The sequence below is a fragment of the Colius striatus genome, chromosome 3 (assembly GCF_028858725.1).
Source record: "Colius striatus isolate bColStr4 chromosome 3, bColStr4.1.hap1, whole genome shotgun sequence".
Lineage (NCBI taxonomy): Eukaryota > Metazoa > Chordata > Aves > Coliiformes > Coliidae > Colius > Colius striatus.
In genome coordinates this window covers 17,576,089-17,602,261 of record NC_084761.1, presented here as the reverse complement: position 1 = coordinate 17,602,261, position 26,173 = coordinate 17,576,089, and the positions used below count along the sequence as shown (strand labels likewise).

General features: G+C 42.1%; 2 protein-coding genes across 6 annotated transcripts in view; one reads left to right on the top strand and one right to left on the bottom strand.

Moving 5' to 3' along the window:
* Window positions 1-195: 195 nt before the first annotated feature.
* Window positions 196-20,604, bottom strand: LCMT1 (leucine carboxyl methyltransferase 1). 2 transcript variants are annotated; one of them, XM_061993971.1, is made up of 11 exons: window positions 20,128-20,604; window positions 18,849-18,940; window positions 18,139-18,260; window positions 16,658-16,734; window positions 15,616-15,677; window positions 8,222-8,324; window positions 6,224-6,344; window positions 5,359-5,460; window positions 4,850-4,941; window positions 2,738-2,835; window positions 196-1,117 (listed from the first exon to the last, which is right to left on the bottom strand). In XM_061993971.1, the coding sequence occupies exons 1-11, from the start codon at window positions 20,223-20,225 to the stop codon at window positions 1,095-1,097; spliced, it is 990 nt and encodes a 329-aa protein (XP_061849955.1). In that variant the 5' UTR covers window positions 20,226-20,604; the 3' UTR covers window positions 196-1,094. The 2 variants fall into 2 exon arrangements, with proteins under 2 accessions (XP_061849955.1, XP_061849956.1); XM_061993972.1 differs by having other exon boundaries at window positions 19,821-20,221.
* A 176-nt stretch (window positions 20,605-20,780) lies between these two features.
* ARHGAP17 (Rho GTPase activating protein 17) overlaps window positions 20,781-26,173 on the top strand; it is a 48,657-nt gene continuing 43,264 nt past the window's right edge. For all 4 annotated transcript variants that reach the window (XM_061992278.1, XM_061992274.1, XM_061992275.1 and 1 more), the window contains exon 1: window positions 20,781-20,912. In XM_061992278.1, the coding sequence (XP_061848262.1) occupies window positions 20,860-20,912 (53 nt within the window). In that variant the 5' untranslated portion in view covers window positions 20,781-20,859. The remainder of the gene's footprint in view (window positions 20,913-26,173) is intronic.

Sequence of the window (26,173 nt, the reverse complement as noted above, 5' to 3'; positions counted from 1 at the left end):
CTACATCTCCAGTTCAAGCCCATGTCAACTGTTTTAAAAGCCAGAAAACACTACAGAAAGTCACATACAGTACAAAAATGGTTGCTTATGCTTGTAGCTGCTATGGAAAAAATACTCTCGGCGAGGCAGTTGGTGAGAGAGGAAGAATTAACCTGACAGAAATAGGTAATTTTAATGAGTAAGACACCAGGCAAATTATAAATAGTAAACATTTATTATTTTTCTCATAGGAAGGTTGTTAAGATTCAAACAACAGGGGAAGGTCTTCCATTGCTGCTGGGATTTTGTTTTGCTTCTTTTTAGGGGAAAGAAAGAAGAATGAGAAACTGGTGTAAATATACTACCAGAAGCAGTGCAAATTTGATTACTTTATTTCTTACCTTCACTATCTCAGTGCTGAACTGCCAAGCCAAGCCCTTCCCAGTTAAATAAAGTCTCCTTTAATATTAGCCAGTTTCTCGTACATCACTGACCAAGATTAACACTCCCATTCTTCTTTCATCCTTCCCCTACAAGAAGACATCTGATACAGTGACAGCCAGGTAGCAACAGTAAAGCCTGGAGAAAGCTAATGTGGTGGCACACCGTAAAAAATGAAACCTGAACAGAAAGCAAATTAACAAAATTTAACCTTCCTGATCAGCCACGCACAGTGCCGGCAGATCCAGCAGTGCAGCTCACCAGCATCGCTTTTCCAGCTTCCTGTCACAAACACATTTTACACATCCACAGAAAGACAAAATAGGAAAATCATACAACCCAACAACACTTTAGTTTCAGTTTTAAACTAAAGAAGGCAAGCTTTAAAACAGGAATCAGTGATATCTTACGAGAGCCTGTCACTATATATCTGGGAATAGGAGGCAAGTCTTGCCTCCTAACAATTGCTCACAACAGGCAAAAACAGATTCATTCCAAGTACCAAAAGCCAAGAGGTCGGTTGGCGCCAGCAGCATCCCATCGCCCTCCACACTCACACAGGTGCACGGACCAAAGGTGGCACGTTGCAAAGTCCCATCACCTCTGTAATCCTCTCCCAAGCACAAGGCAGCTGCTGTGCCTCCTGGGACCACAGCTTCTCTCCAGCAAGGGCACTAGAAGGTGATGTTTGCAAGACCTGTTCAAAAAGAAAGAGGGATGGGGGAAGAAAAGTGTTTATTCACATACCACCTGTACTTCACTCCTATTCGGGCAGTCAGACACAGGAGGGAGGATGCTTTGAGATCCTTCTTTGCTTTAAAAAAAACTTAAATGTAACGGATTTGGTGGGAGGAAAGGAAATTAGAAAACAGATTGATCTTTACTTTTTAAACCTTTTTTTGGATTGTGATGCAGCAATTAATTTGAATAAGCCAATCTGAAGGGGTATTGAAGTTATTCACAGCAGAAGGAACAGCACAGAAGCTGCTGTTGAAACTAAAGGTTTGCCCATGAAATCAAAAAGAGAGAGTTGGGGAAGGTATCACTAATGAGGGTAGTAAATTCACATGGATAAAGAAAAATTGCTTTAGATTTAGACACATCCATGTATTAGTCCTCTGATTATCTCCTTTGTCTTTTTTGACTTCTAAGATACGCTGCATCACTTAACCTCAGTACCCAAAATTGCCCTGAATACTTCTCTAATCACACCGAAGAATAATTCTAGAGGTGCCAGGAACACCAGCTAGTATGAATACATGAACTTTTTGGCCTTAGCTCCTCCAGAAATAAGTTGTGTATTACAGTCATCACCTGCATTTCTGCAGGTCAAAACCATCAAAGTTGTAGGATTACTGTCAGGAGACCCCCCACGCTGCCATCTCTGTTACAGCAGCAGTAACAGGGTACTGAAGATCTAGTTTCACCAGCTGTAATGGATGCTTTGTTACCCTGGCTGCACAGCTTCAGCAGAGATCACATCGATTCACATTTGCTAGCGAATTGTAAATAAAATTTGTTCTTGAATATTGCTTTGTCAGGAGGAAGGGAGGGTAGAGAAGGGGAAGGGGAGGAAAAAGATAGAAACTGGCAGGCAGAGAAGTTTTCTGTAAAGACTGAAGTCCCTAAAACTGCCAACAGAAGAAGAGATAAACTATATCTGCAATAGAGTTGTCTTTCTAGTTTGGACATTATTTTTTAAAGCAGCAACAACACACATAATGCTACACAAAGCATAAATCAAGCCTATTTCAAAGAAATTCCAGTCTAGGAGAGGCAGAATTTTAAGAACATAAGAAACACTTAAAAGAGTTAACTTCAGAAGGTATTTTTTCTCCCAGGAGAAAGTAGCATTGAAAGAACAAAAAGCCTCAGATGGCTGTAAATGGGGACAGTGCAGAAGAAGACTGGGCTAAGTAATACAAATTTATTTTTATGTTGTCAGGACACTGTGATTTCATATACTGTGTGCCCATATGGCACTTCCCATGCATAGGATTTGTAAGCCTTTCAATTAGCACTGATAGTATAAAGCAGGCAGTTATTTAAAGTAACCCATACGGCATCTTTCGGCGTAAAAATTCTAACTGCCTTGGTACTGGACATGCTCCCCGCTGGGCAACTCAGGTGCCTACAGAAGCCCTCAAAAGGCTGTGGAGAAAGAGTCATGAGACACGCCCTGGGAGGTGTTCACAGCCCCAGTGACAACAGAGAAGCAGATCCCATTCCTCTGACAGGATACTTGCATCCTACATCTGCTGCACACAGTCCCAGCCTTTCCATGTAAGGTCACCTCCCAGATATTGGAGAACATTACCCAGATTACTGCTGTCCTTTGAAGCCCAGCAGATGCAGTAGTGCTGCATTAGTTGTTCAAACAGTTCCTTTTCATCTAGGAATTCCAGTCCTTCTATTCTGTAGAAATAAAATCAAAATTGTGATTCAACCTGGAGTCTCAGTATGGTTTTTAATCTCCTATTCTTCTCTCCATAGGAGTCAAAACTATGGACAACAAGGCAGTTACCTGTCTACTAAATTAATACAGGTCCATAATGAAGATACCACCACTACTCCTGACCTTTGCTGTCAACGTGTGAAACAAAAGACCAACAAAATGTTTTCAACTTCTCACCCCTGCAATTCTGTGTTCCAGGACTGTTCTGTGTAACTTCTCACAAACATCAACATTTCTCCTCTAATCCCTTTTACTGCATGTATCTGGTCTTGTTGGATTGAAGCTGACACTACAGTACAGCCTAACAGAAAGAGATTTCTCTTTACCAAAGGATTACAGCGAGCAGTCAAAGACAGTATTTTCTCCAGACAATCACAAGTCCGTATTATGTCTTGGAAGAGTGATGGGTACACCAGTGCAGCTTCTAACAACTCTCCCACATGAGCTCACGATGAAGCACAAACCAAATGGTACATAAAAGATCTGAGGATTTTTTTTTCCTAAAATGGTTCCTACCTAGGATTCTTTAAGTAAGATCTTTGCATGTCTTTTGCCAAACAAATGGGAGAGCTTCTCCCAAGCTGTGCTTGATTTAAAAAGTTTAACCTGGCACATTTCTCTCTCTCTTACTCCAGATTACTCAGATAACACAGTGTTTATTTTCCATACCAAATATCTGGAAGGCCAGCTACTGAGGATGAAAAGAGGCTGAAGGGCAAAAGTTTCTAAGTATACTCATAGATGTTCCTATGCGGCCTGATCTAGGTGAACCTGCTTCTGCAGGGAGGTTGGACTGGATGATCTCTAAAGGCCCCTTCCAACCCCTCCCGTTCTATGATTCTATGTGCAAGTGCCACAGAAGAACTGTAAAGACATTTATAAACAGAAAGCATTGTTTTCCTCATTAATGCTTAGGGACAGAGTTTACATAACCTGTTTCTTGGCATTTGGAACAAGTGGAAGGAGCTGAACAGATCTAAGGTAGTCAAAAATGTTGCAAAAAAAGTACAAGCTATGTCTCTCCACAAGTACCATATGGTACAATCACACAGTCAGTGTTCCTATTTAAACAACCTATGATTTTCAGTCTCACCTGTTCAGTTCTGTGGTTTGAGAAATCCCCATATGTGAATACTTATTTTGACCAAGGTTAATTCAAACTATAGTTAATGAGTGACTCATAGCGATTCACACTTCATATTATATACCTAAGAAATGACTCATTATAAAGACTTTATTCCTTTTTAACTTTTCTTTAATGCAAAAAACCTAACAAAATCCATGCAGATTACTGACTGTTGTACCTTCTAGTTATACTCTATATACTAATCTCTGCCTACAGACCCACCAGTCCAGCTCATGATGATGGTGTGAAGGGAAGATGCATCCATCTGTTGACAGACAGTCACACCCTGCTGTTGGGCACACCTCTCTTCTCTCTCCCTCTTCACTTGTACAGTACAATAGGTCATAGCACTACACTACTGCCTTGCCTTATTACCTAAATATGTTGCTGAGGAGGAAGGAAGGGAACATCAGAACTGGCCATTGCTTTTTTACTAAAAGCGGACGGAAAAAGGGATAAGTATTCTTACCTAGGCCTACAAGACTGGAGTAGACACCTGGATGTCATCTCCCCTGAGGACACGAAAACAGGGTGCCTGTTCTGAGTGTACTTCAGGGCTCCAGTCTACCCATCTAGCATTGTGGAGGCTAGATGTTCATGAGATGCTTTATATCACACACAAATAAAACATCACCACTGACAGCCTTCTCCTGGCAACTGATGTTGCTCCAGACATTGTCCTTCAGGCTCTGCAGAGCTTCAGACCCAGACATGTTCTGTCCACCTAGCAAGTATCTGCACACAGCCTCCTCTCTGTTATATTAGGGGATTCCATACTACACATGTGAACTACCTTGGAAATGGCATGTAAAGATGACTTCTGGCTGCACAATAGCTATCAGTAATACCTTTTGACGTCAGCCTGTGGCAAAAAGCTGTACACTTTCATCATATCAATGGCATGTGCAGTTTCCCAGCCATTTAGCAGCAATCGTTCTCTCTGTAAAGGAAACAAGCAGTACAGTTGTCAGAAGACTTGAGGAAAAATACCAGAGAACAGCTTTTGCCCCTATGGGTTTTGTAGGCCATCTTCTTGATATACTCTCTGAAGAATTCTTCTACTCTTTTCTAAGCATCTGCTGCTAACCTCTGCACTGACATGATGGTGGGATAGACGGAGCTGTGCTCTGATCTACTGCAGCTTATGTACAAGCACTGAAACTAAGTGATATCAAGCAATCACAGTAATTGTCACAACAGCGAACTCCTGTAACATGGATAGGGAAGGGTTTCAGTATGTAGCAGCTACCCCATCCCAAACCTGCTTTCGGCACTGCTCTGACCACACACAGAGGCAGAACTTGCAGACAGGTTAAGTTTAATATCAAACAAACTCAGATCTCTGTGCCCATTTTACCTGAGAGTCTAAGGATCTGCAAACTTCCACTCCAGCCAGGTTGCACTGTCGTCTCTGCAAGTTCTCAATCATGATCTGTCCAAACCGGTCCGTCATATTCACCTCAGGTAGAGAATGAGACAAAAGTGTTCCCCCTTCTGAGAAGAATGTAATCGCAGTGAAAAGCAGTAACTTGGTTAAACTCTTGAATTGTCTTTGTCATAAAATGTACAGGATAACATTAAAGTAAATTTCACATTCTTACACCAGGTCTCACTTCCCACCACCACAATCCCCTCAGCTACCTCGTGCTTACAAGCTGGGTGCCAGTTTAACAGTGACAATGGAACTGCCTTTACAGACACAGGGACTGGGCACTAAAAACTGACTTGTCTCAGCTCTCTAGCAGTGATCTTCAGCTTGGAAGATCCTGTTGCTCATTCCTGGAGCCACATAGTTCCCCTAAGGCAGCATTGTACTTCCATGCAGAGAAGTTGAGTTCATGCTGATGTGATTTTTGCTCCACTTTGCCAAAGAACAGAGAAAGGCAATTATATAATGTTACACACTCATATCCAACATTCAGCATAGTTTCTTTTCCCTCTGTCTTATCTAAACCAATATTCTATGGTTTTCTCCACATACAAATTAAGTCTCAGTTATTTTGCTTCAACATAATCCAGAAACTGTCTTTCAGAGTAGCTGTATACTCTTCACAATGAGCTCGTAGATCTACAAGCTAAAACACGTTGCTAAAAAATTCAGCAGAAACTGCTGTCCATACAAAAGGATTTGGCCCACTCTTATTTTACAAGCAGAACTCCCACTTTTGAGAGCAATTTTTTATGACAATAATGGAGGTCTAAAAATGCTGGGTTTGTTTTACCTGCTCATAATTTATAAACATCGCCACTGGAAAAGTGCTTGCTGCCCACTTCAAAAGATTCGCAGATTGCTGCGGTGTCATGTAAACCAGCACACACTCCGCCACCAGAAGCGTTGGCAAACTTTAAAACAAACAAACAAAAAAGAACAAGAGGACTATTTCTAGCAAAAGAACAAGAAAAAGCGAAGAGGAATTATTAGCAAGCAGGTAATTTCACATCCCTAAAACTGCTTAGAAGAACTGCCCTCTTAATGACATTTTAGACTGAATGAAATCACTTCACCAACTTGACTAGAATTGGGTTTCCTGGCAGTCAATGAATTAACCACAAAGGACTCCTATGGATACAACCCTGAAGATGTTAGGTAACAATCAACTAAGTCAGCCACATGAACACAGGCCATGTATTCCGTAAACCTTCTCTCATCTGTGCTAGCATGAGCTGAATTGCAGATCATCATTCATTTACAGAAGAATTGTCCCCTATATACACCATCTGCACTGGCATAGATCAGTAAAATGAGGAATAAAATACAGACTGGGGAAAAAAAATCCCAGAAGTTTTCTCTTTAAAGAAAGTTCTAAGAAGAATTTTAATTAGACGATTTTGTTCAATGTCTGTAGAATAAGCTTCAAATATTATCTAATGAAATGCAATCTATAGATTGAACATTGCCTCTTCCTCCTCCATCCACAAAAAAGCAAAAATAGACATCTACAAGGGTAATTTTCCTCAGGATTACGGAGTTTTCTTTTAATTGCTAGAATGAACAGGAAAAAGTCACTAGAAGCAGAAGAAATTCCACAAGGAGCAGCAATGTAGGCAAGCAAGGCAAGATTTCAGGAGATAGAAGTGTAAAGATTTAAATGGCAATTTGATGCATTCTGCTTACCCATATGCTCTCTCCCACCCAGCCAGATAGCCGCTATTTATATAGCTTATATTTGAAAGGTATGTCCATCACCCACTCCAAAATCTTAAATCCTGCCCCCTCCAGAAGCCTGACACTTGAACAATAAAATCCCAGATACTTTACCAAAAGCTCTAGGGAACAACAGGGGTTGTAAGTGGAGGCAACACAAAACAGTTACAAAGACAAAACTCTGAAATAATTCATGAGTGCCAGAATGATTCTTCATTTCACCAGCTAAGCTCCCAGAAACCTTGACTCATCCAGCCCTTCCAATAGGGGAGCAAGATGTTCACTGATCTGGGTACTGCCCGTCAGTCAGCATTAAAACTAAAAAGAATTGATTCAGTTGCATTTAAGAGTGATTTGTGACATTTTGATACATCTCTAGTTTAGAGATTCCCCTTGGGCAACTGACGATTTCAACCAAATTGGAGCAAGGGATAACTCTTTTAGAAATCTCTGACAGAGTTTTCTCTAAAAGAGATTTCTAAATATGTAAAATATATTTATTTTAGACATCTCTGAAAGAGTCAAATTCATGAAGTAGGGAAAGAAAATTGGTATGAGTTCTGAGGCAGAAAATGGCTGCTGGCAGGAACTCATCCCCTCCAGGGCAAGGGATAGCGGGGAAGCAAGAAGGAATTACAGCTGCCTGCCCTGCAACAAGAGCTTTAATTTGTGTGAAAGGATCACATTCCCCAAAGAGAAGCAACTACCAGGAACACATTCACAGAAAGCCCTACTTCATCACCCCCACCATTTTCAGAACAAGGCAAATAGTTCTGTAATGTTTGATCTTCTCTGGAAGGACAAAAACACAGTTTACAGAACAGACTACGCAAGGAACAACCTTGCCTCAGACTCGGAACTACCAAGCAGTCACAGCAATGCCAGCCTGCTCGGCCCAGGGAGGCTGCATGAAGTGTCTGAACAATTCCTTCTGCTCAAAGGGCTCAGGAAAAGGTAACCATGGAAATAGCATAATGAGCACTGGATGCACATACCGTATGCCCAAGCCTGACTTCACTCTCACTAGTACTCTTCCTCAAGCTCTCATAAAATAAAAATTTTTAAGAAATCTTACTGTGTATCCAGGTTATGTTTCTTTAGTTTTTCTTCCAGCTCTGACGAGAAACGGAGATCTGCTCCTACTATGGAATACCGACTGGAATCTAGGCTGTGAGAATCTGCGAGTTCAAAATGTGCAGAGACTAATGGTTACACGGAAGAGAGATGCTCAAATTGTAAATAAAGAAACCACCCAGGAACATACGAATTCGAAGTCAAAGTTTGATCTGTTATACCAGGCAATTAACAGTAAACTCTTATTTACAAAACATTCATTTCCTTTATACCTGATTCTTGTGGTTTACAGATGGTGAAATATTAGCATCAAGACTCTGCAACAAGCCTACTCTTTCACTCTGCAGCCACTCTGTCACAGATAGGTTATCCCATCCGTTACCATGGTTTCAAGGAATGCAGAGTGAAGAAAAATGTGAAGATTAATAGCAGGTTTTTTTGTTTGTCGAGTCATTTTAGATGACCCAACATATGTACAGAACGAACTACGTTTAAAAAACAAGTATGTCAGTTTCTGAAAAACAAAGAGTAACAATGTTCCAAATATTAAAAATATATATAGCTGTATAAATTAATTATACACATAGCTATATACCATATATGGGTATCAGACACAGATTTGGGGGCCAAAAAAGTTACCCTTTAGCCTTTTTGTATCATCTGGCAATCACATTTAAGTGTAGAACCAAATCAGAAAGGGTTTTCTGAGTGAGAAATATCCACCCTGGCATATAGCAGACAGCAAGCTCCTGTCAGTGCTTTCCAACAGGAAGGAATACTAATACTAAAGTGAAGAGACACTTTGCCATTCTAGGAAAACTGTAAGGAAGCCAGCAGCAACGTGAGCATCTTACTATCAAATACTCTGACAACCAGTTGCAATTAATTCAACTACACAAGCCCAGTCCCCACAGAAAGCATTTTGCAAGCATAGTATCAAACCCACTTAAAGATGTAAAGTTCTGCGGGAATACATCAGATTGCTCTTTCATGCTTTAGCTTTACTAGACTGTAGCCATTAGGGCAGAGCAGCACATAATTTTCCCCTCTTACCATATGAGTGTGACAGATCAAGCAGTAAAATAAATAAACAGTAAAAAACCCCAGAGAGAGAGTTTAAAGTGGTCTTGTAATAGGCAGTCAATACCCATCTGCAGCAGCAAGCTCCGCTCGGAGTCCTGCTGCAGACAGCCACAGCTCCTGAGCTGTGGGAGCAGCACCTCAAGGGCTGGAAGAGATCTCAAAAGATCATCTAGCCTAACTCCCCTGCAAGAGCAGGACCACCAACCAAGCAACTGAAGAGATGGGATGAAAGCAGTTTTCCATTTCAGGAGAAAGGAAAAAAAAACGGGGAAAGGAGTAAGGCAATTTGTTACATTCAAACCATTCTGGAATAGGCACCTCCATTTAGTTTTCAAGTGACCAACTGTTTGAAATGGCACTAGCAAGTGCCAATAGTTGTCTTTCCAGCAACATTTCTGAACAGATACAGACACCAGGACAGTTCATGCAGAGTTACAGGTGGGAAAAAAAAAAGTTGTGCAGCAAAATGATTCAACATTTTGAGTCAAAGCTTTTTTCCATGTGCATGTTCTGTAATAGCTTTACTACTTCCCACACCCTTCTATTTAAGTTATTGTTATCAAGGCCATGATAATGGCATCAAAAAAAAGCCACACAAAAAACCCCACCCCACAGAGGAAAGTATCTATATAGTGACTGGTTTGCTGTCTGGAGATGCAGCACAGCAAGTATCAGTCCCCACACTTAGTATGAGATCGATGCAATCTTCTTGCCCAGCTTCATGGACTTGGATATACTAGTACATTAATTATAACCAGAAATAAACTGCAAAAATTTCTAAGTGATGCAGTAACAGAAGCAGTACTAACACTTCAGAGGTGGAAATAAATGTCTCTTGCTCACACTATTTCGATTCAAGCATTTATATCACTGAAAAACAGGACAGATCAAAACCTCTCCGACTTCAGGTTAGAAATCTGTCCTTCACAATGGTTCCAATTTCAGCAATCAAAATTACTAACACTGTTTCTAATAAGCCTGTATATGCATGAACAACATCCCACAGAATTTTCTTGCCGTGGCGAGAGAGGGGATGGCCAAAGGAAGCAACCTCGGCAAACCACAGCGCTGAGCTGTACAGGCCAGTCAACAGTTGTTCTTGGAGAAGCAGGTTGTGGACAGGTGAAAACTAACAGCTATATAGCCACAGTCAGGTTATTGCAACTTAGTAACTGGAAAAAACCCCAAAACAAACCAAACACCAAACTAGAACAAGTTTCTTTAAGAGTGACTTGGTTCAGTGGAAATACTCTTTAAACCTTAAAGCCCAGTACACTTAATGCCTTAATGCAGGACTCCTTGAAGCAGAAACTTTTAAAAGGCCGACAAAGCTGATGAGGAATAGATTGTCTTTCTCTCTTCAAAAGCCTTTTACTCCAAATGAAGTCATTTTACTTGCATGTCCAATATCTGGGTTGCCTGGTTCTTCTTCTTTGGTCCATTCAAACAGAATGTACTTGTTCCTCCACACATTTTCCTGCCAACTTCCCTCTGCTCTCCATTGATGGTTGTTGGCAAACTCAACCACAGATAGTACCCAGGCAGAGCTGCACACACATTATACACAAGCTGATACAATTGCTAAAAATTCTACATTTTAAACACATCTGAAAGCACCTTGTTAAATACTTCCATAATTCATATATTTCAACATTTTCAATAAATACTTTGACCTTGTAGGAAATCTTAGGGAAGAATACGAAATTTATAGTAGTCAATTTTAAAACCTAAAAAGAGAGGCAAAATACGAAAAAAGCAAGAGGGAAAGAGTTTACAGTAAGTTTCTTCCACACTTCCTTGTAAGCTTTGGACAATACATGGCGTTAAAAAATTATTTTATATATGGAGTCAAAGGGATGAAGAGATCATACTTAACTAAGCAAAGAACTTCAAGATTTTAAAATCAGACTGACAACTGATCCATCACTGTGCTCTGACAGCAGACACTTCTGTAAGGCAATGGCAGCTGCTGATAGCTGGAATTGCCACTGTTCCCAGCCCAGAGACTAAAAGTTGAATTATGGCCATAAACACAGCAGAAAATAACATACTGCTAGGTCATGGTCTGGCACCAACTTCTCCTTTATTGCAGAGTTCGATGCTCTAAGTATGACAACTTGCAAATATGCTGCTACCCTGACGGAGCAGGGCTGGTGCAAATATATTTTATGATACCTGCCCATCTACAGAGCAGCAGAAAAATAAAACACAAGTTTCAGGTTGGTAGCCCATTCACACAGTCTCCATTAAATTCTTCTTCTAAACAAAAAGTTTCTTTTAACTGAATCATTTTTTTGTGGCGTTTAAAAAAAAATCCTCAGTATTCTGAAGGTGTCTGACACGTTGTCCTCCCCACAGACAGGAGACCTGTACGCTCCATCACATCTCTACTGCTGCCAGGAGTGCTGCTGCTGTCCCTCTTGACCAGGCTGGAAAACATCATGTGGGTGCTGCACAAACACCCAAATCAGTGGTAGTTTTCAAATAAATAGGGCCATCTTGTCCTGGCTCAGGCCAACTGCCCTAATACTGGCACAGCCAGTAACAGAGTGGCTTAATCCATTGGAAATGCCACATCCCAAGCACTAATTCTTACCCAGGTGCCAATACTATATGTGGAGTTTTAGCAAAGTTCTTTGGTCACGATGTTCTTTTCTAGAGCACGGACCTACCTGTGGTTTTCTTTGTGATGCTCGCACTGAGCACATTATGTACAAAGTGTCTCTCGTCTGAAATGAGGGTTTGAGAAACATCAGATTCAGATTTATTTGAAAAATACAAGAGAAAAGAGAGTGAAGGAGAGAAAGAAATCAAGTTCCATCACACCAGCCCACCTCATCCATCCAACACAGACTCTCAGCATAGGCACATACTTCTGTTATCCAGGGATAATGCAATGCAGAATGTTTTGCTCTCACTGTGCCGCTTGTATCTGTATTTTCCATGACTTTTGGCCCAGAAGTAACAATACCAGTGGTTTCAATTTAAACATTATTGCATTAACTGAATAGTAGCAGGGGTTGCCTATAATTGCCTTTTGACCCCACTGCAATAAATTTCTTCTTCACAGAAACGTGCTACCAGCAAGTCCATGCTCTGTTTTATGGTGGCCCTTAAACACTCACCCACTACCTTAATGCATCTGCTGAAACAGCATTTACAGAATCACAGGTGCACGAAGTGGGGCATTTTCTCTGCTACAAGAATTCAGAATTTTCTTTTCTTACTCTCTTCTCACATTAGCAAAATAATTTCCTGGAGGTTTTCCAGAAGACAGCACACAGGATACTACTGACTCAGCCGATTTCATTAGGATTTTCATCCAAAGGTATCTTTGGCAGCTTTACAAATAACCAGCCCATACAACCTATTCTTCAGGCTCAGAGGCAAACTACCTGAGCAAGATCAATGCTACCTACATCAGAACAGGTTATGTATCAAAACACAAAGAAATTTCATAGAATCATAGAATGGTGGGGGTTGAAAGGACCTCTAGAGATCAAACAGTCCAACTCCCCTGCTAAAGCAGGTCTACCCAGATCACGTCACACAGGAAAACATCCAGGCGGGTTTAGAAACCTCCGGAGAAGCAGATTCCACAATCTCCCCGGGTAGCCTGTGCCAGGGCTCCCTCACCCTTACAGTAAAGAAGTTTTTCCTCGTGTTTAAGTGGAGCTTTCCATTTGTCTTGCAAGCATAGGATCATCCCCAATACAAGGCATGCAAGTCAGCAAGACAGTAACATCCCTGATGTCTGCGTTTAGTCACAAGCAAGTTTGGAAAAGTACAGAAAAGGAAACTAAAGCAACTATTTCCCAAAGTTGGACTAGAGAGGTGCAGAGAGCATACAAGGGGCTCTGAAAAGTAATAGTTCAGTGAAATGTAATTTGCACTTGCAAGGTAGCCAAGATAGAATACTCATTTCCCAACACTAGCAACTGCATCATAAACCAGATAGTGCCACTGAACTTTGGAAACATTTCATCTGATATAGCCACAGCAATGTCCAACTACTGCATAAATTCACCCTGGAGATCTGGCATAACTTAGGACACAACAAAGCTGTTTGGTGACAAGTGTCATCTTGCTGCATTCAAGGGCAGAGGCCACAAACACCTACGCTTGAATTGCAAGCCATGCTGTTCTTGCCTTGTCTAAAGGGCAAGGAGAAAGCAGGTGTTTGCCTGAAGCCAAAAAAGCTTGTTCCCCTTGTATGGTATCCTGCCTCTCACAGATGCCAACAGCAGCTACTGAGGGAAAAGACAAGAAGAGGACAAACGTGTTCTGCTACCGCTGTCATCTATGTCATTTCCTTTTTTTTTTTTTTAAACCCTTACATTTGATTTGGATTTCTGGACCATTACTGAGCCAATGTTTTCGTATATCTATTTATTCTAATACCCAGATCTCGTACGCAGGCAGCAATCATCAGCCAGCAGCCTAGCATTTACATGTGAGGCACAAGCTATTTTTTCTACTCATGTGCATCACTTTATATTAATCCACATTGAGTTTTCATCAAGTCACTAATTTCACAAGATTCTTCTACAGTTCTTTATCACTCTGAGGAGTTTGGACTTGCCAACAAGTTGCCACTTACTAATCTCTCTATTTTCCCAATCATTTCATAGTGTTGAATAGCAACATATACTTAAGCACAGATCTCCATCTCCCTCCATAACAAAAATGAACAACATATGCCTACCCTTCATCCTCATCTCTTTATCCATATGAAAACCATTCCTTCTCCCCACAACAACCACGCAGTTTCTCCAGCACCCTTTGGTAAGGGATATTTTCAAGATACAACTTTTAAATTCATGCACTATATTAACTGGACATACTTTCTCAGTTTATCTGTTTGCGAAGCACAATTTACATTTACAAAACCCTTGTTGATTCTGCTCAACATATTATATTATTCCCGTGTTTCATTAAGTCTGATTGTTAGAGTTTCTACTAATTTGGCCAGTAGAGATATCAGTCCTACTGGTTTGTAGTTCCCTGGATTTCTCTTGGAACCTATTTGAGTCATAGTCCTCACCTTCCAGTTCTTAGGTGTTAGGAGAGTTTTAAATCGAGAGGGTATATACCAGTTAGTAGCTGAGTGAATTCATTGAAAAGTCTCTTTAGATCAGTAAGAAATCTCTATTCATCTAACTGATATCTCTGCTTAGCCCACAGCCTCTTCTGGTGGCACTTCCACATGAAGCGGTGCCATTAATATGTCCTTAATGAGAATTTCCACATCAATTTCTCTCAAACTGACCTGCAGTTACAGAGCACTAGTTCAAACTGGAATACCACAACAGACTTCCACCATCTCCCAATACTTGGACTCTATGCTACATCCTAAAGACCTCAGCGTAGTAGAACCTAGATCAGCAGCATTACAGTAAAATGGCTGCTCTAACGTATTAAAAAGCCAGTACTGAGAAAGAACAAGAGAAACAGCTTTAGAGAAATAAGCACTCCAATATATTCAAATAGTGATACATTAATTGCTATTGACTGCTGTGCCTTGCTAATTAGTAGCTTTTGGTTACAATACATTGCTGCAACTTGATAACATTGCAGATTTTTTGCTGTACTAGGCATATCTACAACTGTTGTGCAACACAAATACTACTAAACTCTTCTCATCGACCTTCTATTACTGCCTTTTTAACAGCGCTAGTGCAGCATATCTCACTGTACGTAAGAAGAGATGTTATAAGAAGGTCTCCTAGCTGATGCACAGTGGTGCTTGAATTGGTGCTTGAGGTTTTTGAATTACAGTCCTGACACAAACATAAGGCCATAAAGCCAAGTCAGTACAACCACATGACACCACCTGAATCTAATATCCTCCTAATATTAAAATGTAACAAACAGCTGCAGAGAATTAATTTCGCAGGCTGCATTTCTTCTGTGAAGACTCTGCTAATGTAGGAACTTGTGCTCTTAATGAGACAGAAAGAAGATAAGAGAGAACAAGCAATAGATACCTTAACCCACTATACATGACTACCAGTAGCATTTTTCCTTTGCTGTGTCAGAAAACATAACTTAAGCTACATATGAGAGAAAGAGAAAAAACACACAAAACTTTCTGGTAGAATAAATCCACTTAAAGAGAAGACTTTTTCTAACATGACAGAGAACAAATGGGCAGGAATCTGTAAGATAAGAAAAAAAGCCTCTTTTCCCTCCTCAATTCTCTGTCCAAACAGCATTTCAAACATTAAAAGCCTGCCCACATAGTAGAACAAAATGATCAGAAAAGTTTTAAAAGTGCTGCAGTACATCGCTGACATTTTTAAGATGACTCACCTATTAGAAGAGAGTCCCCTGAATGGGATTCTATAATTGGTTTTGACAGGGGAGGTTTTGATCTGTGGGAAGAAGGAAGAAGCATTTCTGAGCAGTTAAGCTTGTTTAACAGTGTACTTACATTTTTTTTAACATATATATATGAGACTCTGTGTGTGTGCGCCTGTGTTAAAAAACAGACAAGAGAATATCTCTGCCCTCTACTGGAAAGATAAACACCTGCAAGTTAGACTTGGTGAGTTGCAGCTGAGTTTCATACTCAATGACTTAAGTTCTGGGGTAATCTTTCAAGAGAAAGACAGTCAGTCTCCTCAAGATTCTCCACCAGCAGGTCTGGGAATTTACTGTCTTCAATAGTAAAAGAAGGAAACTAAATCGCCTCTAATCATCAAGAGGTTTCCCCAGCCCATTCTATTTTACACAATTAAGAATAAAGTCTGCTTGTCTCCATAAAGCTTCCACATATCACAGAATCGCAGAATGGTGGCGGCTGGAAGGTACCTCTAGAGATCACTCAGTCCAGCTCCCTGCTAAAGCAAGTTCCCCTCCATCAGGTCACACAGGAACATGTCCAGGCGGGTTTGTAAACCTCCAGAGAAGGAGACTCCACACTCTCCCTGCACAGCCTGGGCCAGGGCTCCCTCACCCTTACAGTAGTTTTTCCTTACGTTTAAGCGGAACTTTTTGTGTTCCAGCTTTTTTCCATTACCCTGTGTCCAGTTACTTGAGACAACAGAAAAAAGTGCCACCTCATTTTCTTGACATGCACCTTTAAAATACTTTTAAGTGTTAATGTGATTCCCCCTCAGTCTTTGCTTCTCTATGCTGAACAGTCCCAGGTCCCACATATCCATTTCTCCAATTTGGAAGAGTGGCTGCACAGTCACATATATGACTTGCCTGCATAATGAAACCTTTATTTGAAATCCTAATGCACAAAGGGTTTCTCTGAAGTGAGATGAAATAATTGTAGCTTGTAATTCATGACATTTTGCTGAATTACATTCAGTTTCACACAGCCAAACACAGGCATTATACTTACTTGATATTATGTATTTTCCTTGCAACTATCATTGGAAAATCCACTTCAAAATATTTTGTAGGGAGAAGATTTTCATCCTGAGAATTGGATTAAGACTCTAGAATTAGGGACATTCAAGTTTCACTTGCACATGATAAGACGACACAGCCGCTAAGTCCTAAACAGTTTTGTTTTAGCTGACATTGGCATATGTAACACAATTTAATGACCCCACCTTAAAAAATAACAAATCAAACAACAAAAAATGCTTGAGACATCAGAATGTCCTTTAAGCATTAAGATTATTTTATATTTTATGTAATGCAGCAATCCTTGACAGCAGATAATTGAAACACACATTCCAACAATATATGATCAGGTTCTAGAAGAGCACAAAGGAATTGGGCAAATTTTGCACAGGTTTACACATAAAGTGACCAGATTCCACAATTTGTCCTCAAACTGACAGCCAGATGCAGGCATATCAGTGTTCCTCTACTACAAAAAAGGAGAGGATCTCTTAATTTCATTATGTCACTACTTGACACCCTGATAGATAGATAAGCTGCTCCAAGTTTCTCCCTGTGCAGCAGTCCTTTTGTGATGGATATGTACTGCTGTTCTAGCTTGTCGATCTCATGAATTTCTGAAGAGCAGATTAAATCAGCAGTCAGAACGTTGAAGTGCTCGCTTAACTGGGTCCCATCTTCTGCACCTTAATGACAACACACCTGCTCTTTACAAGGAGGAAGATTTGGAATTACAGGCCCCACTGTAGCTTTTAGAATAATTGTTACGTGAAAGTTAGTAAAACTGTGCATTGACACAGTTTTCATAGGAATGCAGGCAAGAAACAAGCTTCACATCTCAGAAAGGAAATCTTTGCTTTTTTCCCTTTCCACTGACTGAACTGTGACCAAACAAAATGTGACTGGTCTGCTTGGGCTTTCTTCCAGAGACCAAATTACAAAATGTAAATGCTAACGAGAATATAAAATGACTTAGAGGTGTGTTCACTCCAAAAGATAACAACAGATACCTGAATAACCTGAATTTTTGTGCATTATATGCATACATACTTACATATATAAATCTCACATTTATAGAAATAACTCACAAACACAAGTAGAGCTTGTGCAATCCTGTACTTTGGTACCTTATTCCTGCTTTAATACAGGACAAAAAAAAAAAAAGAAATATTGAGGCTTTGAGATGACAGCAAAATGTTCAAGCTCCCTTCCTGATAATCCACTAGAGGTCAGCGCCATGTCACACACTTTTTGGGTACAAGCCAGTGAAAACCACAGGCCCTCCTCGGGGCTGAGGTTTAAAGGTACCTAAACTAATTTTAAACTAGCTGAGAAGCAAGGCAGAGCAGCCAAGAAGGCCAGGGCTCGCTGCACATCTCCATGCAGCACCTATAAGCCCTCACGGGATCCTACTTCAAATGTCCAGAGAAATCTTTGCCTTCCGGCAAGGTCATTAATCTCAGCTATCATTACCTTTAATCTCCAAAACAGGGTGTCCATTCCAGCACCAAGATTAACAATCTGACAGTTGCATTCTGTCTTCTTTAGAAAAGCATTAATCAGATAACTGACTCCGTGAACACGAGCATAATAGCCTGGTAGCAACAACAAAAGGAAAAGTTTCTTTTTCATTATTATTTTCATACAATATGTGGTGTTTAACACTCATGCAGATTTTTAGGTGGTCTATTTAAAAATGGTGTTTAGGAAGAACAATACACTCTTTTAAAGATAGCTAAGGGATTTGGGTTTCTTTTTTATTACTAGCAAAGTCCAATGCACTGGTAAAACAGGATTCCTTGAGCAAATAAAAGTTTCAGTCAAGTTTCACCTCAAATTGGAATAATCTTAGCAGGTGTGCTCATTTTTGAAGTGACCAGAGCTGACAAACCCTCCTGTACTGGCTCAAATCAGCATTTTTGACTGCTTTGTGGAGATTACTGAATGCTGAGACACACAATGACATTCCGTTTAGAGAAAGCACAGGGTAAGAGTTTTGATTTAGAGAACAACATATAAAAGATCAGACACAGTATGTAATTATTACTTGGAAGGAAACTTGTCTCATTCTTTTACATCCTTCCTATACTCCATACTACCCAGTACACAGAGGTCAGGTGCTCTTCAGGACCAGTTAAGATTATATTTGCACTGCTTTCATTGACATTCACATGCCAACTTGCCTCTATTGATTTCAGGTGCTTTTCTTTCTTTGGCTTGCCTCACAAAATACTGGATGTAAGGGTCCTTCCAATAGCCAACACTTACAGCAAACCTGTACAGCAGAGGTGAAAAAATCAGAGAATTATGAAATAAGGCTAACAAGATTAACAAATACACAGATTGAAAAGGTGTCAACATGCAGATGTGATTTTAAAAAAATGCTGAGTGCACGTAACTATTTAAATTAAGAAGTTATATAAAGTCTGGTTTCAAGTTTTGGCTGTTGTCATATTAAACAAGCATCTTTTTTAATGGCCTCTGTGCTATCAGATGAACTTGTGCAAGCAAAGTCCCTAATCTCAAATACTTTCTCATTGAGGATCCAGCAAACAGAGGAAACTCCTGTCTCAAGTTCCTCAGAACACACACAGTGTGTTTTACTTCTGTACATCATGATATGAGCTGTCTGCACTTATTCCAGACCCTCTATGTATCTCTCCGACACCTCCAACAGTGGTACTCTATTCTAATACTAGTTTTACAACTGATTTGAAAAGGTAAAACTCTCAAAAACAAACTCAACCACCCAACAATTTGCTGCTACACTTGTAATAGAAGGATAGCATAAAAAGCCATCAATAACTCAAGTTAAATTCATGCACATGCAACGAAACTCATCACCCTCCCAGCACCCATCCTCCAGAACAGAATTATGAAAAATACCAAAGTTGTGGGTTTATTCTGAGATACTGAATACCAGTGAGATATTTGACCCTCATTATTAGATGGGACAATTCTAGCTAGCATTCTCTGCTGCTTTATAAACAAACTCTACAAAGAAAATGGGCGTGTGTTTAATAACAGGAGGTAAGAAGTTTATAGCAAAATTGAAGGCTAAGGCTGTCGGTCCAAGCAAAAAGCCTCTCAGAGACAACATCCGCCATTCCCAAGGGGAACTGTGGTGGTCCTCTGAAGTTCACTCTCCCACGTACATCTCAGCTTGCTGCGCAGCTTTATGTGTATACTTCCCCGGCCTTTGGGAGCCCCGGATTACTCTCACGGAGCCGATAAAGGACACGGGCAGCGCCGGGCAACGCAGCACCCTTCCGCGGGGCGGCACCAGGGAGAAGAAGGGGCACTACTCCCGCTCCTCCAGCCCCACTTCCTGAGGGCTGCTCCGTCCTTCGCCAGCCCTCACCCCGGCCAGCCCCGGCCCAAGGCTGCGGCCTGGTGCGGGGGGACGGCGGAGGGGCCCGTTCAACCCTCCCACACCGCTCCCCCGCCCTCGGACGCCGCTACCGTTTGCAGACGGACGCGTCCTCGCACGTGCCCCGGACCGCCTCGTCCGCCTCGTCGAGGCGGGCAGTAGAGATGGGGTCGCGGGCAGCGGTCGCCATGGAGCGCGCGGGGGCGAGAATTGGGCCGTTAGGTTTGGTTTGGTTTGGTTTGGTTGAGCTCGGCTCGCCTCGGCTCTACCCGGCCGCTCGCCGCTGCCGCCGCCCCTGCGGCCCGCCCCCTGCCCACTCTCATTGGGCGGCTTCCCCAGGGCGGCCCGCCGCAGCTCGGCAGCGATTGTCCCAGCGCTACGTCCATTCCCACAGCCCCCAATAAGAGAGCGCGACCGCCCCGCCCCGCCCAGGAAACAGTAGTAGTGCCAGAAGGGAAGCCGGGAGCTGTAGTCTCAGGGAAGGCTCGGCAGTAGCGGAGCGCGGGACGGGGGCAGCTGTCAGGGCAGCGCACTCCGCGAGGGACGAGCCCGGCCCACCGAGCCCGGCCCAGCCGCTGCCCCCGAGAGAGCGGCGGCTGGAGGAGCGGCGGAGCGCCAACATCCGGGCTCCGGGCGGGACATCCGGGCTTCCGCCCGCCTCCCCGGCACGTGACAATGGGGCGGGACCGGAAGTGACCGTGGGTTCCGGTGTGGGCGGGGCGGGTGGCGGGGGAGGAGCCGGGAGGACGCGCCGGGGGGGACGGGGCGGCGGCGGCGGCGGAGCAGCGGGTTCCCGGCGGGACGCCGGACGAACGGCCGCCGCCATGAAGAAGCAATTCAACCGGATGAAGCAGCTGGCTAACCAGACCGTCGGCAGGTGAATGGCGGGGCCAGAGTCCCACGGCCGTGGGTGGCCCAGCCTGGCTGGGCCGGGGCGCCGGCGGGGCTCGGGCGGCGGCTCCGCTCCGCTGTTCTCTGCGAAGCCGCCGCCTGGAAGCGGGCACAGGCCATCCACAATCTCGGCCACACGTCGGGGCGGGGAGGGGAGCAGACACGGCCGGGCTTCCCGCACTCCTCCTGCGCGGGGATATATGGGGAAGACAGACGTGTCTCATCTGAGAAAGAAAGTGTCGGCGGGGAGGGGATGCGGCGGCGGCCTCTGCTGCTCGGGGATTTAACGAGAGAAAAAAAAAGAGAGAAACCAAACAGATGACCAGAAGATTCTGGTCCTCGGCTTTCGAGCCGGGAGCGGGCCCTGGGCAGGGTGTCAGCCCCGGACCGTGCTGAAACTCGTTGTCGGAGCGTCCGTCCTTCAGTCTCCCCCGGCTCCATCTCATCTGTTTGTGCGTGTCGTTTACTCGCGCCGCGACAGGAACGGCGCGGGGCCCGCGCCTTTCTCGCAGGGGTTCGTGGGGAGGTGCGGAGGCCCCGGGGGGCTTGGCGGGGAAGCGAAGCAGGGAGTCTCCAGAAGGCAGCCCCGATGCCCCCGCCCGAAGATCCGCGGAGCTCCTTGCATTGGGCGCTTCCCTTCGTGGGTGCTGAGACTTTCGTTTCCCTTGTTACTGTATCAGTACGGAGTTATTTGGTCTGTCTCACACTCATTCTCACATTTAAGAAGGCTTCAGAGGGTGCATTCTCTGTGACTTAATGTTAACAAAAATAACAGAAGTCTTGTAGGTGTAATTTCTGCCGGTTACCAGCTGTCAGTCCGGGAAGGTCTTTAATCTGATTCTATGGAAGGAGATCCGTGCACAGACCCACAGTGTCCTTCTGCCGCTGTTCTTTGTGTTGGAAGAACACATGGAACTTTGCTGCATTTCTAGTAGGGTTTGGTTTGGGTTTTTTTTCCCAGAAGCTCCTCGCTGCTTTCAGTGAATACTGAGAACTTAATCTACAAATATAACTTTTCTTTATCCGAGTTTATACTTTTATGGTCTCCACTCTAATAACACACTGTTTATTTTCTCTGAGGCCTGTATACAAATGAAATAGGTCAAGCATGTCAGCTAATAATGGCTAAGTAGTAGATTTTTGATAGGATGTTTGTTTTGCTGCGAAAGAGAGCCTAACTTCAGAACAAATCTTGTGTACTTTCATTACCATTTCCTATAATTTAATAGGTTTTTTTTTGTATGGTTGGAGTGATTATTGGCTTTCTTTTTTTTTTTTTTTTTGCATGTGCTGGGCCCACAGCTCCAAATCCCAAGTGGAATTTCAAGTAATCTGTACTGAGTGGGATAAACATCTTGGGCTGCTTTCTACCTCAAGGGCAAAATCTGAATTAAATGTGGAGAACTGTTCAGAGTTGTGTATAGGTTGGGAGGTCGGTAATAACCTTTGACTGACTGCAGCTGAAGCTGTGGCTGTTTCACAGTGGAGGGTCTTGGGGTGTGGTGATCTGTGCATGAGTATTGTTCGTGCTTCTTCTCCACGTAGTCTGCCAGCACCTTCACAGCCTGGATCTGCAACTGTGAAGTCTGGTTTTATTAAAATACAAACAACTACCTGCAGTTGGTTTTCAGTAAAAACTATTTAAAATGACACCGACTCATTTGCTTTTCTAATATTAATAGTTTAAACTTGAAACTGCTTCTTCTTCCTGTTTTAGCTGGTATGAAGTATCTTAAGTTAATTGTGTTGATTCCTTACCCAAGAACATACAAACGTGCAGGTATAAATCATATATGAAAAAGGCAACAAGTGCTATTCAAAAAGTCATTCTCACTCTTGAGTCTTCTCACTTTCGCTCAATTACAATGAAAGTTTTTAAGTGCTTTGAGTGAACCCAGTTGCCTCTTCTAGGAGTTTGTTTCTGTAGTCTAATTTAGTACAAGATGGTACTTACTCTTTTGTTACTGATCTTAATATTTTTGTCTTTCCAAGAAATAAAATCTTTGAAGAAAAAAAAGGAAACTTTCATCACTGTAGGTGATGAAACTCAAGAAACATAGTTTATGGGCATCATTTGGGGATGAGAGGGAAGGAAACAAAACTTGAGAGGTTTGTGTTGTCTGCTGCAATGTATAGTCACCTCTATGTGTAGAGTCCAGGGAGTGTCCCAGAGTGCAGTGTATACGTGTGCACAAGTGAGCACTGTTTTTCTTTCCTTTTTTTTTTGATACATCATCATAATGTCTTTTATCTGAATTTCAACCTGTAGAGAGGTTGAAATTAATTTGCATTAGATGTTCACTTAGATATAAACAGCATTTTAAATAGTAACTGCTTTTGAAGCTTGTCAAAACCCACAGTCTAATGAAGGTTTTGATTTGAGAGTCAGGATAATTTCTGGAAATGCGTCTTTCCTCCTCCAGCTGAGGAGGTGAGAGGGATGTCTCAGCCCTGTAATGCTCCATCGAGAAATCAAGCATGATTAGACTAGTCAGCATACAAAGAAGGAGAAATATTTCACTGCACAGTTTTAATAGTAGTTATCTTGAAAAATATATTGTTTCAAGAAGTATCAAATCTGCTATTAAAATTAATTGGTGAATATTTAATGTTACTAGCTTCCTTCCATTTAATGTACTAAGAAAGCATTTAGATAGTCACAGGGTCTTATTTCATTTCCCAAAGTAAAATCACTTAGTGACAGATTAGTGATTGGTTTCACTTGCAAATATCAGGGCTGAGGTTTCCAGGTTTTGAGTAATGATGCTTTCTGTGGTTTGGTAAGTGCTGTTGAACTCATGGCTGATGTGGGAGGTGCAGCAGTCATTGCTCAGTAGGATCCTGCAGCCATACTGGCAGAGGCCAGTGTTTGTGACAATGGGTACCAGAACAGAACCATTTCAATTCTATAACACTGAAGAGAGATTAAAAAAAAAGTGGCAGCGTGCATCCTAACTGGTACTGCTGCAGCTTGCTACTTTTAGATGAGTTTATGTTGAGTTGGGCCAACTCCTGTATCAAAAGGACTCTTCAGGTTATGTGAACATCTTGCAGAGGTGTAGTGTTCAATATGTCAGGAATCAGTATGCTGTTGGGAGATCTGACAGGTAAATAAGCTGCCCTAGAAGAGAAGCAGCATTTGGAGGAACAGTTTAGGCACCTGTGCTGAGGGCTCAAATTCCTCCATCTCTGCTGGTTCACTTGGGGCACTTGTGGACCTTGGGTGGACTGCCTATTCCTATTTACCCTCTCTGGGACATCTGTCCTTTGATATAATCTGCTGCTCTGTAGGGTGGTCTTTGACTGCTGCTTTTCAAGGTAGTGTATTTCTACTGATTTTCTTTCTACTCATTGAGAGCCTTTTTCACCCTACTTGAAGGGTGGGGAGATGGACGGAATGGGCATGTTATCAGACCTTGGTTGTGTATCGGTGATGTCTTACTGTGGTTTTGGTCTCTAACAAAAGGACATCTAACTAAAATATTTCAGGATTTATTCCATTGTTTACCATGGGTATGAATGATTCTGCCATTTGTACAGCCACTTTCTGAAGGTTGACATCCTTGACATTGTACCATAAATATGTGACAGGATCAGAGAAGTAGCACCTTGACATAAGTAGGAATGACATTTAATGGGAGGCCTATGGGTCTGTATGGATAGTAGTATATAGAATGAAGTATATGTAGGAAACTAATTAAAGAGGGGATTAGCTGAGTGGACCAGGATTCCACAGTAATTGGTAGATGTGTTAAATGTTTTGCAGCAATTATATTGTGAATGTTGTTGGATGCCTTAAACATGACAATATCCAATTTACCACTAAATACTTTATTTTCTGTGTATTAAATGAATTTGTTGCAAGTGCTGCAGGTCTGCAGGCAAGCATTTCTACTGAGGGGAGCAACTCGAGCTCTGGCTAACCTGTGAAGTAAAATACCAATTGTTTATCTCTCTGAATGTGGTTTAGAGAGAAAACCTATTAAAAACTGGCAGTTCAGGTGCTGGCACCTGTGGCTTGTTGGCTGCTCTGGAGAGACTGTCCAAATCTGGGCCAGACACCTGAGACAAACTCATCTTGGGATGTGGCATCAGAACTTTCAGTCTTGGCCAGAATAGTGAACTGTGAATCTTGGTGTGTGTGGTGGTTCTTGTGGCACTGTGAAGGATATCTCATGTAGTCAGAGAATTCACAAGAATCAGGGCCAGGGTGTGTGGGGGAGTGGAGGCATGGCTTAGGAAGTCATTAGTTCCACATGAGCTGAATTAATGGGCATCTTGACCATGACAGACACACAGCTAATCACTCAACCAGCTCAAATCTGACTTTATTTTGAACCACATCCAAACTCCAGTATAAACAATTGGAAACAGTTTGGAATTTTTAGTTAGGCCTGAAAAATTAAGGGGAGGAGACAGTGGAGAAGAAACAACCATAGTTCTCAACTTCATGATTTTCAGTTGGACCGTGATTCCTTAGAGGCTATGTGCTGAGACTGCTTTTAATGGAAATTATGTATTAATTCCTCTAATCCTTTATCTGTTTTGAGGACCGAGACTCATGCCCAGTTGTTCTGTTCCACACGTGTTTCACGTCTACTTTACGTGGGTAAAATACCTTGTGAAATAAAAGTCACAGAGTAGGCTTTAGTGCACGCTGACAGATTACAAGAGGTGAGGTACTGCCGTCTGCTTCATAAGCAGTTGCTCATTCTAGCAGGTCAGCTATGTGTTAGACTCAGAAATGGAAAGGATTATATTGTGTATGACATGAAGAAGATAATTCTTCAGTTATCTGTGAGCACTTGTCTTACAGTTTTCATACCCTTTAATAAATTACAAAGGGAGATAGATCTTGATTAGAAGCTCAGGAAGTGTTCTACTTGAAGTTGCAGTCATCTCTAATGAAAATAAATGTTCAGAAGTATTGTCATTAAAGGCTTTCAAATGATACACTAATAAGCATTTGAACTACATAGCTGGGTAATTCATATGAGAAATGAGTCCACAGAGGTGTTTGTATCATGCCATTTACTTACAGAAAAACAGGTTGGTAATTAATGACACTTGTTAGATGGTCTAACAATTTTCTGTGAGTTAGACTTTCCTGACTCTGGGGACACAACTATTAATGTTGTTCCTATCAATTTGTTTTTTCATGTTTTAGGTGCAATCAGCAGAGTACCGTACAGATTAGTGTAGCTAACTGGTCTGGAACATTTAGGTCTGGTGAAATAATCTTAAGAA